General features: G+C 34.0%; 2 protein-coding genes across 2 annotated transcripts; one reads left to right on the forward strand and one right to left on the reverse strand.

The window, feature by feature from the left end:
- Window positions 1–1,157: 1,157 nt before the first annotated feature.
- Window positions 1,158–4,812, forward strand: LOC140871854 (phosphate transporter PHO1 homolog 9-like). Its single transcript, XM_073274591.1, has 13 exons — window positions 1,158–1,807; window positions 1,878–2,106; window positions 2,195–2,243; window positions 2,310–2,381; window positions 2,456–2,585; window positions 2,694–2,814; window positions 2,899–3,157; window positions 3,299–3,403; window positions 3,487–3,531; window positions 3,641–3,790; window positions 3,882–4,160; window positions 4,260–4,399; window positions 4,615–4,812. Exons 1-13 carry the CDS (start codon window positions 1,309–1,311, stop codon window positions 4,706–4,708), a joined length of 2,172 nt encoding a protein of 723 aa, XP_073130692.1. The 5' UTR covers window positions 1,158–1,308; the 3' UTR covers window positions 4,709–4,812.
- Window positions 4,813–5,714: 902 nt separating this feature from the next.
- Window positions 5,715–10,478, reverse strand: LOC140871388 (phosphate transporter PHO1 homolog 9-like). Its single transcript, XM_073273879.1, has 13 exons — window positions 9,862–10,478; window positions 8,883–9,144; window positions 8,749–8,797; window positions 8,587–8,658; window positions 8,387–8,516; window positions 8,116–8,236; window positions 7,734–7,992; window positions 7,496–7,600; window positions 7,365–7,409; window positions 7,101–7,250; window positions 6,743–7,021; window positions 6,480–6,619; window positions 5,715–6,133 (listed from the first exon to the last, which is right to left on the reverse strand). Exons 1-13 carry the CDS (start codon window positions 10,400–10,402, stop codon window positions 6,040–6,042), a joined length of 2,247 nt encoding a protein of 748 aa, XP_073129980.1. The 5' UTR covers window positions 10,403–10,478; the 3' UTR covers window positions 5,715–6,039.
- Window positions 10,479–15,138: the final 4,660 nt, after the last annotated feature.

The raw sequence follows: 15,138 nt of genomic DNA on the forward strand, positions 1-15,138 counted from the left end.
TAAGAAAACTAGGAATAAATATTAAAATTGTTATCATCAAACTAATTTTTAATTATAATTTTAACTTAATTTATATTTTATTTTCAATTTTAGAAATAAAAAATATTTCATTTTTATTTTTTAATGACTTCATACCACAAATATTGTAGTTATTATAAATTTTGAAAATGATTTTTTTATGATCATAATATCATACAAAATAAAAATGAGTACAACAAAATTATTTCTTTTTAAATATGTGGTATTTATCATAGCACAAATAAAATTATACTGAAAAGATTTATATTAATTAATTTTTTTTACTAATTCTATTACTTACAATCCGAAAGAAAATCTTGTAGTGCGAGTTTGGAAAACAGAAGTTGCAAAAATACTAGAATATATCAAAAAAAATTCCGATAAATTTTAAATATATAAAGCAAATAAAAATAAAAAACCACAGAAAAGATCAAAGTTGAAATTACTATGTCATGATAGTATGTTTCTTTATATTTTATTTTATTTCTTACCTTTGCATATTTCAAAAATTAATAACTTTTATTCTATTTTTTTTAAAAAAAATCTCATAATTTAATTATTTTTTTTCAGAAATACATACATTTAGTGTAACACAATCTGTTTGTATATAATAATTTCAGTCTTCATGTCTTCATGTACTAACTAAAAACATTATTTCTCTTGTCCCCAACGAGCGTTTGTGATGGATTAAATAAACTTTCGGTAAATGATGATTTGCAAACTATCTGTTAATTCAAAAATTTGTTCAAAGCATACTAAAAATAACTCTCAGTAAATGATGATTTACAAACTATTATGTTAATCCGAAAATTTGTTCAAAGGGTACTGAAAATAACTCTCGATAAATTATGATTTGTAAACTATTCTCTTGATGCGAAAGTTTGTTTAAAACGTACTGAAAACAACGATAAAAAGTGGGGGAGAAAAGAAAAAGAAAGAAAGATATTAAAACATTTTAAGTATACCAGCATGTACATGCGATTTCACGAAGGTACCGAACCCAAAACTATAATAAAAGTGCTTCTTCAGTTGACCACTATAAAATAATAGTCCTTGGGATTCGTTTCACGAATACAAGGTTTACACATAAACACACGCAAACAAATAGTAAATGACAACTCATCGAGCACAAACATAAACAATAACTAATTCTGTATCATATCCATATATAATTGACCGAACCGGCCCGTGCAAAATATGATTGAAATCGTCAAGTTTTAGATTTCCAAATTCCATGCTTGAAAATCAGCAATCCAAAGTGCATTTCAAGAAAAGGCTCAGCAAGAAAAGATGAAATTTGGCAAGGAATTAGCTTCCCAAATGGTGCAAGAATGGCAAGAAGCATACGTGGACTACAAACATCTCAAGAAACTGCTGAAAAACATCTCAAAATCCCGACAGCGAAATGCATTTCCGACCTTGTACAGATCATTTAGCGGCTTGACGGGTCGAGACAGCCGCATGATGAGGAGTGAAGATGAAGTGATATCAGTAAACCAAGTGCAGCCAGAAAGATCGGAGAATGATGGGTTACATCAGACTATTTTCTTTAAGTCACCAGAAGATGGAGGAGAAGCTTCGGACAGTCGTTTCTTTGAGATTCTCGATGAAGAATTCGACAAAGTATTGAGATTTTACAAGGAGAAAGTCAAGGAAGTGACATTGCGGGCAGAGGAGTTGAGCAAACAGATGGATACACTTATTGCTTTAAGGATTCAAGTGTATGAACCTTTGACGGAACGAAATGGGAATCATCACGAAGTGAAGTCATCAAATCCGGAAACTGAAGGTAAATGCGATGTGGATTCTTTCAATTTGTGGTACAAAATTAAGATTGATTCCGTTTCTTATACCTGTAGAAGATTTAACCATGAATGTAGTCCAAGAAACTGGGACGAGCTCCCATAGAGATCATGTAAAGATCAATATAGAACCAAATGGTCTCCTTGCGGCATTGAAAAGGGTTATAAAAAGTACAAAAAAGTCCGACCTTGCGTTCAGCATCGAGGACCTGAGACGAGCGGAGGAAAAACTGAGAAGGGCTTTCGTGGAATACTACCGGCAGCTCGGACTCCTGAAAAGATACCGGTGATGCATCTTTCACCTGAAAAAAACAGTATTAGACAAATTGATATACACAGGAGTTGAGCTAACATGCTTCATTACAATGCCACAGTTCCTTGAATATGTCGGCATTCTCCAAGATTATGAAGAAATATGACAAGGTATGACAGTTCACAGTAACTGTTTTCTCCCTTGGGGTCTCATCGGTGGAGTTTTTTTCACTGCAGATCACTTCAAGAAGTGCTTCAGATTCTTATTTACAGATGATTGATAAATCCTATCTCGGAAGCTCGGATGAGGTATGTTTTCCAAGCCTTCCTTACTGGGAAAATAGAAGCACGATTTTGGCCTTACTGTCCTGTTTTTACTGAAGGTTAACAAGCTCTTTGGGAGAGTAGAGACCACATTCGTTAAGCACTTCTCGAATGGAAATAGACGAAAAGGGGTGAAACTTTTAAAGCCCAGAAATAAAATGGAGAGGCACAGAACAACATTTCTTCTAGGTAAGCTAGCGCAGAAGGAAATAGCTATAGTCTCTATGTTTTTATTTCAAAATCTTTTGGGAAATTATGTGAACCGATTAGTTTAGCGAACTATTCGTCATCTGGTAGGTGTATTAACCGGCTGCTCAGTGGCACTTGTTGTCGGTATTATTGTCGCAATACATGCTAGGAGACTTATTCAACACGATGGAGGGGAGCAGTATATGAACAATATATTTCCTCTTTACAGGTACTAAATTTTTTAGTTCTCATAGATGATAGAGTGGACACATTAAGACTAAGAAAACTCAATTTATGACACTATTGGATGTAGCTTGTTTGGATTCATTTTCCTACACATGTTCATGTATGGGGTAAACACATATCTCTGGAGGCGATTCCGGGTGAACTACCCCTTTATTTTCGGATATAGATCAGGTACAGAATTGGGATTCAGAGAAATCTTCCTCCTTGCTTCTGCACTTTCAGTACTCACTTTGGTAGCTGTACTATCAAATTTGGACATGGAAATGGATCCAAGAACGCAACGTTTTCAAACATTAACAGAACTTGTTCCAGCAGGCCTAGTCATGGTATGTTAAAACTTAAAAGTTGCTCTTTCCCCCTCTGTTATGTATTGGCATATTACCATTTCCTCAGTGAAAATTTCTGTGCAAATTCTTGTAAACCTATAATTTTTCGATAAATATTAATACTAAGAAATTAAATTCCAGGTCTTGCTTGTCATAACTTTCTGTCCTTTCAACATTATATATCGCTCAAGTCGCTTCTTTCTCATCCAATGCACATGGCATTGTATATTCGCTCCTATTTACAAGGTATGCAGGTTCAGCAATGGAACAAAATGTAGTTAGAAATAATCACCTCATCATCGTCATCTGCCTTCTGGCTGCTTTTGTAGGTTACCTTCTCACATATCTTCTTGGCAGACCAACTAACAAGCCAGGTTCATATTTCATTTCCTTCATAATTGTATAGCTAATTTGATAGTTGCTATGATTTTGATTGTGCTTTTCCAACATTCTATGTGGTAATTCCACTTTCATGGATTTCAGGTTCAGGCTTTCAGAAGTTTGCAATTTTACATTTGCTACTATGGATGGGGTGACTTCAAAAGGAGATCAAACCGCTGCCTCGAAAGCAAAGTATATGAAATTCTTTACATTGTTGTAGCAATCATTCCATTTTGGTCGCGAGTTCTGCAGGTTAGTCCTTGCTCAAATGGACATGATCTTCTGTTCAGTCTCCTTTGTCCCAAAATAATGTCACAGTTTTTGGTTGCTCAATGAAATTTAGTGCCTGCGCCGCTTGTTTGAGGAGAAGGATCTCAAGCAAGGACTCAATAGCCTAAAATATTTATCAACAGTAGTGGCACTTGTCATTAGGACAATATATGATTTCAGGAGAGGAATGTTTTGGAAAATCATGGCAGCATCAAGTTCGGGAGTCACGACGGTTTTTAACACATACTGGGACATTGTCATGGACTGGGGACTTTTACAAAAGAAGGCAAGAAATCCCTGGCTGAGAGACGAGCTTTTGATATCGAACAGGGCCGTCTACTTTGTTGCCATAGTGAGTCCTACCAATGGCTTATAACAGTTGTGAATTTCTATGGATCATGTTTAAAAGAGACACTAATAGTTAAAGTTTTTGAACTTACTTGAATTGCAGGTAGTGAATATTCTTCTCAGACTTGTATGGATGCAATTAGTTCTTGATTTCAACGAAGCGCCGTTCCTCCACAGGAGAACCATGATCGCCCTAGTTGCCTGCCTGGAGATACTTCGTCGTGGCATTTGGAACTTTTTCAGGTTTGATGATACATCTACCACCCTCCTGCTTCACCGAAAAAAACACTCAATTGCAGCAAAGCCCATGTTTACTGTCAACTGGAACCTAATAGGTTAAAAACCACATCATGGCTATGCAACAGTGTGTCCAGTTCACTTCTGAAAATGCCTGAAGCATCTAACTAATTTCTTTCAATGCTTTTATTTTCCTTCACAGTTGCTTGTAAAATTGGCAGGTTGGAGAACGAGCATTTCAACAACGTCGAAAAATATCGAGCCTTCAAGTTATCGCCTTTGCCATTTTACCAGGAGGATGAGAAATTTGTGTGACAGATTATACCACATAACAGGACATGTGAATAAGAAAGAAAAAGACCTAACTTTGTACCCCATTCAAATGAATATCCCATGTGAGACACCAATCAAAGTTTTTGAATTTACATAGACCAAAATCCAGATAGTTTTATGCTTCCTTTAGCACAACTACACAAAAGTCAGTGGCATCGATGCATGATGCATCTATTGCTGATAAATAATTTCTAATTCAAGACTTTCAAGCAGCTGAGAATCATTTTCTTGGTGAAAAAAAAACTGAGATTCATTTTTAATGAACATTTTATACGTGAAATCACCTAATTTTGGTAAGCAGAAGCTGAATCAAATCGGGGAATCAAACCAAACTTTTAGGCGGTGCTTGAGATACAAATCACTTATCAGTTTTTCTTTCACAAAATTCTACAAAATTTCAAACTTTTGTGAAAGAATAGATGAAAAGTGTTTCATAAAAACTATTTCAAACACTACCATAATAGTTCAGGTTTGTTTATCATTATCGGTTTGAATCTGTTTTAAATTGGACGAAACCTGAAAAGTTGTTTTGAGTTTAAAGTTCGGACAAAAAAAAATTACAAACCAATTTTGTAATTATATACAGAACATAAAATAGACTTCATTAAAAGCTTAGTTATTAATAACATTTTTTCATTGTTAGAAGTTTAGTATATTGTAATTAATTCTACTTGTTGTTTTAATTTTATTTCTTTCTATTTATAAAACATTTAAAAATAATAAATATAAACAATTTATTTTGTTACGATCGTACATATTTAAATCCGTAAAACAAATCAATCCGATCCATGTTTAATGAAAAATAATAATTTTAAGATAAAATATAATATTTTCTTATAGATTAGATATGATAGAAAATCGATGTCATAAAATTAACTCATCCATGACGTCAACAGATTTTGTGTGTTAAAAATATGGATGATAGTTGATGGTTTAGAAGATTTATATTTTCATGCTAAATTTATCGTTACCTGAAGCCCTTCTTGAAAACTGTAAGAAATTATATGATTAAGGGGCTCCAACTCTGGCCCCTAGTGCACCCTGTGTACAAACGTAGTGAGGCTTCAAAATGTTTATACACTTTAGTTTAGCACAAGTGCAAGTATACTTGATGTGTGCTGTATGAAAAATCATGTGCAGCTGCATCAGATTCAGATCATATGCTGCAGCTGCATCGGATTCAGACAAAAGCTTCATCAGACAGCGTATGCTCGGACCCCAAAAGTCGCGGGTATATAAGGCAGCACTCGGTTTACGCCTTTCCTGGTCTATGTAATGTTTGATATTAACATCCAGTGATGCTGAATAATCTGTCATAAAAACTTTTCATCTTCATAGTAAAATGGCAAAGGTGTCGACTTGTAGGCTTGATATTTTTCGACGTTGTGGAAGTGCTCGTTCTCCAACCTGCCGATTTAAAAGTTAGTGCCATAACCATCAAAATACAGAAGTCTTGGTTTTCAAAAGCAGTTAAACAGGTTGAAATTATCTGCTCTAGACCAGTAAATCAACAGATGTAGTCTCTATTTCTCGGTTTCTGATGCGGATCAGGTGTTTTTCAGAAGACTGGACGCACTGTTGCATATCCATCATGTAATTTTCAAGTTTTTTAAGCTCCATTTGTCGATGGATATGGTGTTATTAATGTTTTTCCTAACGGTCTTTAATAACCGTCATCCTACGGCCAAAAACTGTTAAAAAGAGGGGGCAGAAAGAATAATTAAGCATGCTGAAGGGTCTTTCGGTATCGTACCTGAAAAAATTCCAAATGCCACGACGAAGTATCTCCAGGCAGGCGACAAGGGCAATCATGGCTCTCCTGTGGATGAACGGTGCTTCATCGAAATCAAGAACCAACTGCATCCATGCAAGTCTCAGGAGAATATTCACCACCTACAGTTCCAAGTCAATCAGAAAAATATAACATTTGGTTTCTTTTTTGTATACATATTTCATGAAAAATGCAAAAATGTTACAGAGTCTGCTGACACAAAGAAAGCCGTTAAAAACACTCACTATGGCCACAAAGTAAACAGCCTTGTTTGCTACCAAAAGCTTGTCTCTCAGCCATGGATTTTTTGAATTCTTTCGTAAAAGTCCCCAATCCATGACAATGTCCCAGTACGTACTAAAAATCGTCGTGACTCCAGAACTTGATGCAGCCATGATTTTCCAAAATGTTCCTCTCCTCAAATCATACATTGTCCTAAAGACAAGTGCCACTACCGTCGAGAAATATTTCAGGCCATTGACTCCTTGCATGAGATCCTTTTCCTCAAACATGCGGCGTAGGCACTGAATTCAATTTTGCAACAAAAAGTTGTAATATTGTTTTGGGAAAGAAAAGATTGTGCCAATCAAAGCATTGGCTTACCTGTAGAACTCGTGACCAAAATGGAATGATTGCTATAACAATGTTAAAAATTCCATATATTTTGCTTTCAGAGCACTGATTTGATCTCCTTTGGAAGTCGCCCCATCCATAGTAGCAGACATAAAACTGCAAACTTCTGAGAGCTTGAACCTGAAATGCATGAAATAAATATTACTGCCTAAAGAATTCACAAAAAACACACACCAAATTAAGAGCATGATAATTAGATAAGTCATTCTGTTGTGCTGTGGATGAAATACGGACCTGGCTTGTTAGCTGGTCGGCCAAGAAAAAATCAGAGAACATGACCTACAAAGGAAAGCAGAAGACAAAATGATGAATTACAGGGTATAATTTATCTAATTATATTCTGTCCTATTCATGATCCTGGGTACCTTGTAAAAGGGAGCGAATACACATCGCCATGCGCACTGAATGAGAAAGAATCGACTTGTGCGATATATAATGTTGAATGGACAGAATGTTATAAGAAGCAAGACCTGGACATTAGTATCCTAGTATCAATATTTGTTGAAGGATGATTCTTTTACAAGAATCTTGTGTAGCAATTTATATGAAGATATGTATCACGTTAATACATTATGAAGGGAGAAAGAGTAGCTTTTAACTCACCACGACTAGGCCTGCTGGAACCAGTTCAGTTAATGTTTGAAAATGTAGCGTACGTGGATCCATTTCCATGTCCAGATTTGAAAGTACAGCCACCAAAGTGAGTACTGAAAGCGCGGAAGCAATAAGGAAGATTTCTCTGAATCCCAATTCTGTACCAGATTTAAATCCAAAAATGAATGGGTAGTTCACCCGGAATCGCCTCCAGAGGTATGTGTTTATCCCATACATGAACATGTGTAGGAAAATGTATCCGAACAAGCTACATGGATAAAGACATTGATTTAGCATTTCGCAGTGTTAATTTATCATTTATCAATTTCATTATCTAGGGGATTGAACGTGACATCTTCGCAAATTCAGAGTAGTTTTACGTACGAATTACCTATAAAGTGGGAATATATTGTTCATATACTGGTCCCTTCCCTCGTGTCTTATAAGTCCCCTTGCCCGTATGGAGACAATAAGGTTGGCAACTAGAGCTAGTGAGCAGCCAGTTAATATTCCTACAAGGTGAATAGTTGTTAGTTCACAACATATTCGCCTTAGTTTTCAAAAAGCTTCAATTCAAAATCAGAGAGAACAATGACTTTTTCTTGTTCATTCTCTTTTCTTTCTTCAGAATGTAAGACCTTTTCCTTCCATGTATAGCTTACCGAGAACAAAAGTTATTCTGTGCCTCTCCATTTTATTTTTAGGCTTTAAATGTTTCATCCCTGTTCTCCGGTTTTCATTTGAGAAGTGCTTAATGAACGTGGCCTCTACTCTATCGATAAGTTTGTTAACCTGCAGTAAATATGGGGAAATAAGGCCGAAGTTTCGGTTTCTTGACTATAAGCATGTCTTGGACACAAACCTCATCAGAGCTGCCAAGATATGAGGCGCCAACCACGTGTAAATAGGATTTTGAAGTATTTCTTGAAGTGATCTGCAGAAAAACAATTCCGGAATTGAGACCTCAAGTGGGTTAAATGTGGTGATAGAGAACATTTTCCTGGTTGAATTTGAATCACCACACCTTGTCATATTTCTTCATAATCTTGGTTAACGCCAACATGTTCGAAAAGCTGCCAGCATTTTCATGAAACATGTTAGTTCCACAACTGCCAATATCAAGTTATCCGATAAAATTTTCAGGCAAGGATGCATAACCGGTATCTTCTTAGAAATCCAAGCTGTCGGTGGAATTCGACGAAGGCCCGTTGCAATTTGTCCTTCGCTCGTCTCAGCTCCACCGTGCTAAATGTAAGGTCTGCTTTTGTCGTACTCTTGATGACACTTCTTACTGTCGTAACAGGACAAACTGGTTCGATATTGATCTTTACATGATCCAGAGATGATAACGATCCAACATTGGTTCGATCTTCCAAAGCCTCCACTGGGCTCGGGCCAACTTCTTGGATTACATCCATGGCTGTAGTGGAAGACACGAGATCAACATTTTACAAAAAAAAATTCTTACTTCATTCAATCCAATTCCTTATTAAATGCCCCCCAAATGCTCGGAGCAAACTTGTACTAAACAAAAAAGACTAAACAACAGAAGGTGACACGACCCTCGTACCGCATCGTCCAAAAGGCATATCATTAGCCTTGAATCCATGAACACAAGGATGTATTTGAAGGTTTATAATTCAAAGGGCTTAAGAATCAAGTAGGATGCTGGAAAACAAGAATTTTGGTGTATGAAAGAACAAGAATAAAATTTGAGTTTAGGCTCGAAGCTTTCAAATCCGAATGGTGGAATCAGTTAGAAAGCTTCGACCCCGAATTCAAGCTATCTTGTTTTAAAATAAATTATCTTGTTTTTTGCTTATTCCCTATTTTTGCTCGGTTTTCAAGTAATTGGCAAATAAATTTTTTGCTCGCACACTCATTTATAATTTCCAACCTCAAAAAACACGAAAAATGACCAATAACTTCCAACATGTTCAGCCATTTATTTCCCCAAGAAGGAAAATGTTAGAAAACTTTCACTATCCCAGATCTCACACACACACACACACAAATACTAAAGTATAATTTCTGTTCTGAATCGATTCTTTTAATCGCACACAATCATATATACATATAAAATTTCCCACCTTAAAAAACACGAAAACATGAAAAATAAATTCCACATTGTCTTTACCTTCATGCACCAGATCTGATGACTCAACTTCTTGATGATTCTCATTTCGTTCCGTCAAAGGTTTATGCACTTTAATCCTCAAAGCAACTAGCGTATCCATCTGTTTGCTCAACTCCTCCGCCCTGAGTGTCACTTCCTTAACTTTTTCCCTGTAAAATCTCAAAACTTTGTTGAATTCTTCATCAAGATCCTTAAAAAAATGGCTCTCTCTCTCGCCACCTTCCTCGGCCGACTTCAAGAAAATCGTCTGATAGAAAAGCCCATCGTTGTCCGAACTTCCTGGCTGCTGCACTTGGTTCACAAATATCACATCCTCTTCACTCTTTACCACGCAGTTCTCGTGACCCGTCAGCCCGCTGAAGGATCTGTACAACGTTAATGTCCGCTTCAAGAAACCACCTTGTCTCCCCGGAGACGTTGAAGCGTTTTGCTGTCGGGATTTTAGGATGTTTTTTAGCAGTTTCTTGAGATGGGTGTAGTCTATGTATGCTTCCTGCCATTCTTGCACCATTTGGGAAGCTAATTCCTTCCCAAACTTCATCTTTTTGTTTATCTTTTTGCGCGTAGGAAGCCGAGTGTTTCTTGATTTTCTTGAAATGTGGTGGAGAAGGATGATTTGCTCCTGTGTCCTTCATTTAGATTTGAGGAATAATAAATAATATTATCACCTCAACACAAAAAGGTAAATTTTTTATATAAAAGTGATTTTTTATTGATTATTTTTCTGACAAAATTATAAACATTCAGAGGTTTTTGTGTTTAATTTTATATATAATCTCAAAATACATATTTTATAAAATATTTTTATATTTAACCAATATTATATTATGCTTGGATTAAATATAAAATTTTATAATATCTCGCTCCTAATATCACCAACATAAGTATCGATCGTATAATAAGATTCACCAAAGATAATATTGTATGGGTTGATGTTAACATATGTCATTAGATATGATTTTATTTTTAAAAAATAATATGAAAATATATTTCCCTTTCATCCCTAAAAAAAATCGAAAATTTAAAACGAACACTACAAACGATTGGTAAAATATGATTAGCCACGAAAATTAAGTCCAATGTGTTTTTTTTCCTATATCTTATAATTAAATTCTAGTTTTTATTTATTTAAAAAAGAGAGAGAACATTTTTTTTTACCTCTCCATTGCATGTTTGGAATTTTATTTAATTAAAACGTGAAAAACATAAAACGGTGACAAGGTCGATCGTGTCATATTATTAAATATCTTACATTGGTTGGATTAATATTTCAGCAGTTATAAATGAAATTTGACAATTATTTCTTTTGAACTAGCTTTTAGGATGAATTTAGAGGCAAGATCATGATCCTAAAACATACTATAATAAAAATTAATCTTTCGTATAAAAATAAATTTTCTAAACGCATCAAATTGAGTCACAAATCTCTTACCAAATTATATAATAAAACAACTCGAGTGGAGTAAAACAAAAACAAAAAAAAACATTGGGATCGCAAATCTAAAACTTGACAATTTGAAAATATTGTTCTTTAAAATAATAATAATAATAATAATACAAAGTGAATTTATTTTTATTTTATTTTTTTCAGGAAGTATAAAGTGTTTTTTTTTTAAAACAAGGAAGTATAAAGTGTTGTTTTCTGTAGTATGCAGTGGCCACCAAATTTGACTGGAAAATAGTCATGGGAACATTTAAAGCCACTACTTCCACTGTCACACATGCACTTTTATATATATAATAAATAATAATTGGACTACTTTATTTAATATCTATGTAGTTGGCCTAGATAGCGATGAGTATGTCTTGACATTAATGTTTTATTACACGTGTTACATGTCTGTTATTTAAAAAAATTAATATAATCTATTTTTTAATTAGTTTGATTCATCTTCATTTTACCCTCAATTTCGCAACCATCTTTTGTACGGATTGAATTAAAATTAAATTGTTCGTGGGCCTTCTAATAAATGGAATTGGATTCATATGGGACCACTCCGCATATTAATTCTCGCCCTAAAGATCTCACTGTAAATTATTTTTTATTTGTCTTAAATACATAGAATACATTATATTTCGTAATAGTTTTTTTTTCCACTTCTTACTACTATATCTCTATCAAGTACATTTTAAAAAATTGAGCAATTATTTTTTGAATACAATTAATAGGGATAAAATAAAAACGGTATATATATCTTTTGTTTTTTCATTGAATTTTTCTCGATATGTGTGTAGAAAAAAAAGATTATATAATCGAAACGGATAAAATGTATTTTTTAAAATTTTATTTGTGTTTTTTTTACTATTATTAGTATTTTCGTTTCAAAAGAAATAAGGAGTATGGGCTTTTGTAGTGGGATGAAAAATATTGAAGATTGTAATATTTTTGACTGGAAATTTAAAATAAAATATAACACAATTTAGTAAAAAAAAAAAAAACAAAACAAAAGCAAAAACAAAAACAAAAATTCTCCGAACTTGTATAAGAAATAAAGAAAACGAGAATCCTGTTTTTTTTTTCTTCTTTCTTTTATTTGAAATAGACTGATCGAAATCTTCCAATAATAGATGTCTGATAATGATTTAATTTTTTAATTGGAAGAGATTGATGAGAATCTTGAATTATTGTTTTTTCATTTGATAACCTTGACTGATGTGTTTGTAGATTCAGAATATTACTTTTACTTTTTCCTTTTGTTTTTCCATTTTCCATAAATAAACGAGTTTCGATTATATGGTCAAACACTATGGGCAACTACGTGAGCAACAGCTGAAAATGATGGTGCTCATGTAATCGAAACTATATATATAATGGAGATACAGTAAGTGTCATCGTGAATTTTTCGATCCCCAAAATATTTTCATTTTTTGGCTTGATAAATTTACTTTATGTATAAATTTTTTTTAAAACAAAGTATATTAAAAATCATAAAATTTAAATTGATTTTTGAATTTTAAATTTAAAAATTCAATCTCTATTTTTTTAAAATAAGAAAACTTATTTAAAAAATCGATTATATACACCCAACGCACGGAGAAAAAACATCATCATGAATGTTGTGTTCATCTTCCTTGTACAGTAAGCCTGATTTTTATTTTCCAAAAGCCGCTTGTAAAATATAAATTTACTTTATTTGCTTTGTATAGTAAGCCTGATTTATTTGTTTGTGTATATATAAACACAGAGTCACATGTCGTCCACTCTTTTTCAAGTTGGATTCTCCTTTATCATTCTTTATTGACAGCCAATTCTCCGGGTTAACCTACCACCTGAATAATAAAATTATAAAATACGGGTATTGGCCTATTGGGAAAAATTATTGAGTAAATATGATTTTATCTAATAATATTAAATGTGCGGTTTTGAGCGGTTTTGAATATTTTAGCTGATTAGGGGATTTTAAGATTTAAAAGGGAAAAAAAATTACTGAGCAACATTACTACGTCAGATGTAGTTTTTCTAATAAAAAAATATTAATCTTAGATAGAGATATCAAAACGGGCTAGTGGGCGATCCGATCCACAACTCGTCGCAATCCATCATTAGGCGGGATGCGGACTAACCTTTTAGGCGGGTTGAAAAAACATCAACTCAACCCAACCCACCTATTTCAGGTGGCAGACAGACTAACCCGGCGGACTTACATGAAATTTGACGGGTTTTGACGAGCCAACCCGCAACTCACCATTAGGCGGGTTGAGAAATTATCAACTCAACCAATGGCGGAGCCAGGATTTTAGCTCCGCCCGGGCTAAAAAATTTTAGCGAGAAATCCAAAAATCATAGAAGCTGAAAACACCGATTTTGTAGAAAAAAACAGTAAATTTTTTTATTAAAAAAACCAGAAAAAATTGCCTCAAAATTAATTGCAATAAAATTATATATTTCTCGGCGAATATACAAATTTCATAATTGTTTGGTCGATATATACTTTATAAAAGTGGAAGCATTATAATGTCAGAAAACTTTAGAAGATAGAGAGTGAAAAATATGACACTTAGACAAAGATAAACATAAAGAACAACTTATTTTTCGTTTCATTATTTTTTTTTTTTTGGACTAGTTTTGAGAACTAAAAGGTGGGCTATTTCATTTTTTTAATTGAATTACTCGGGCTAGTATAACACTAGCCCCAAAAATAACACTTAAAATCCATTTTTAAATTTTTTTGTCAATATAAAATTTTTTTAAGCCAACCCGGGTGGCCTAACACTAACTCCGTCCTTGAACTCAACTCACCTATTTCGTATGGCAAGGCGGGCCAACCGTACGCATCTAGCCAATTTTGACACCTTTAATCATAGATAGTGCTTTCAAAATCACGATAAAAATAATTAAAGAATGGTAGTACATGAGATTGAAATGAAGGGTGTATAAAAGAAAAGATAGCTTAATATAATATATGTGTGTGTATATATATATATATATAATACAAAGGTATATGTGTTAAAGTGGGCTAGGTCTGTTGGGTTGACTTGTGACCCATCCCGCCATACAAAATAAGTGGGTTGAGTTGACAATTTCTCAACCTACCTACAAGGTGGGCTGACTCGTTACGCCTTATGGTATTGGTGGTTTGCCCGCCAAAATCCGTCAAATTACCAGTAAGTCCGTCGGGTTGACCCGTCGCCTATAATAGGTAGGTTGGTTGGTTGGTTTTGGTTGATATTTTTTCAACCCGCTTAAAAGGTAGATCAACTCGTTCCGACCAGCCTGATGGTGGGTTGCAACGGATTGTGGGCTGATCCGCTAACAAAGGCTAACCTGAGCTATTTCTTTTTGTTTAAAAAAAAAGAAACTAGGTTAAACTTTAGAGAAATGATTGTATTCATTTTTTTTATTTTTTTGACATTTTATATAATTAGTAAACTAGCAGGCATTTATTTATATATTTAATAAATACCCCGTAAATTATTACATGGATATAAATATAATTATAAATAATTAAATAAATGAAGTCGACGATGTGATTTATAAAATAAATTACAACGCATCGTATAAGTATAATATAATAATACCGCGTGGTTTATGATTTATTGAGAAACATTACTACATCACATGTAGTTTTCTTAATAAAAAAAATATTAATTTTAGCTACAGATGTCAAAACGGGCTAGTGGACAATCCGATCCACAACTCTTCGCAATCCATCATTAGGCGGAGCGCGGATCAACCTTTTAGCCGGGTTGATAAAACATCAACTCAACCTAACCAACCTATTTTAGGTGGCTGGCAGACTAATTCGATAGGCTTACATGTAATTTGACGTGTTTTGA

This window comes from Henckelia pumila, unplaced genomic scaffold, assembly GCF_033568475.1.
Source record: "Henckelia pumila isolate YLH828 unplaced genomic scaffold, ASM3356847v2 CTG_461:::fragment_3, whole genome shotgun sequence".
In the NCBI taxonomy this organism is placed as follows: domain Eukaryota; kingdom Viridiplantae; phylum Streptophyta; class Magnoliopsida; order Lamiales; family Gesneriaceae; genus Henckelia; species Henckelia pumila.

Coding starts and splice junctions, on each gene's coding strand:
- LOC140871854 (XM_073274591.1), top strand. CDS start 1,309: ATGAAATTTGGCAAGGAATTAGCTTCCCAAATGGTGCAAGAATGGCAA. Junction 1,808..1,877: donor ATCAAATCCGGAAACTGAAG/GTAAATGCGATG, acceptor TTATACCTGTAG/AAGATTTAACCATGAATGTA. Junction 2,107..2,194: donor GGACTCCTGAAAAGATACCG/GTGATGCATCTT, acceptor ACAATGCCACAG/TTCCTTGAATATGTCGGCAT.
- LOC140871388 (XM_073273879.1), bottom strand. CDS start 10,402: ATGAAGTTTGGGAAGGAATTAGCTTCCCAAATGGTGCAAGAATGGCAG. Junction 7,601..7,733: donor TTCCAGCAGGCCTAGTCGTG/GTGAGTTAAAAG, acceptor ACTAATGTCCAG/GTCTTGCTTCTTATAACATT. Junction 7,410..7,495: donor TATTCGCTCCCTTTTACAAG/GTACCCAGGATC, acceptor TTTCCTTTGTAG/GTCATGTTCTCTGATTTTTT.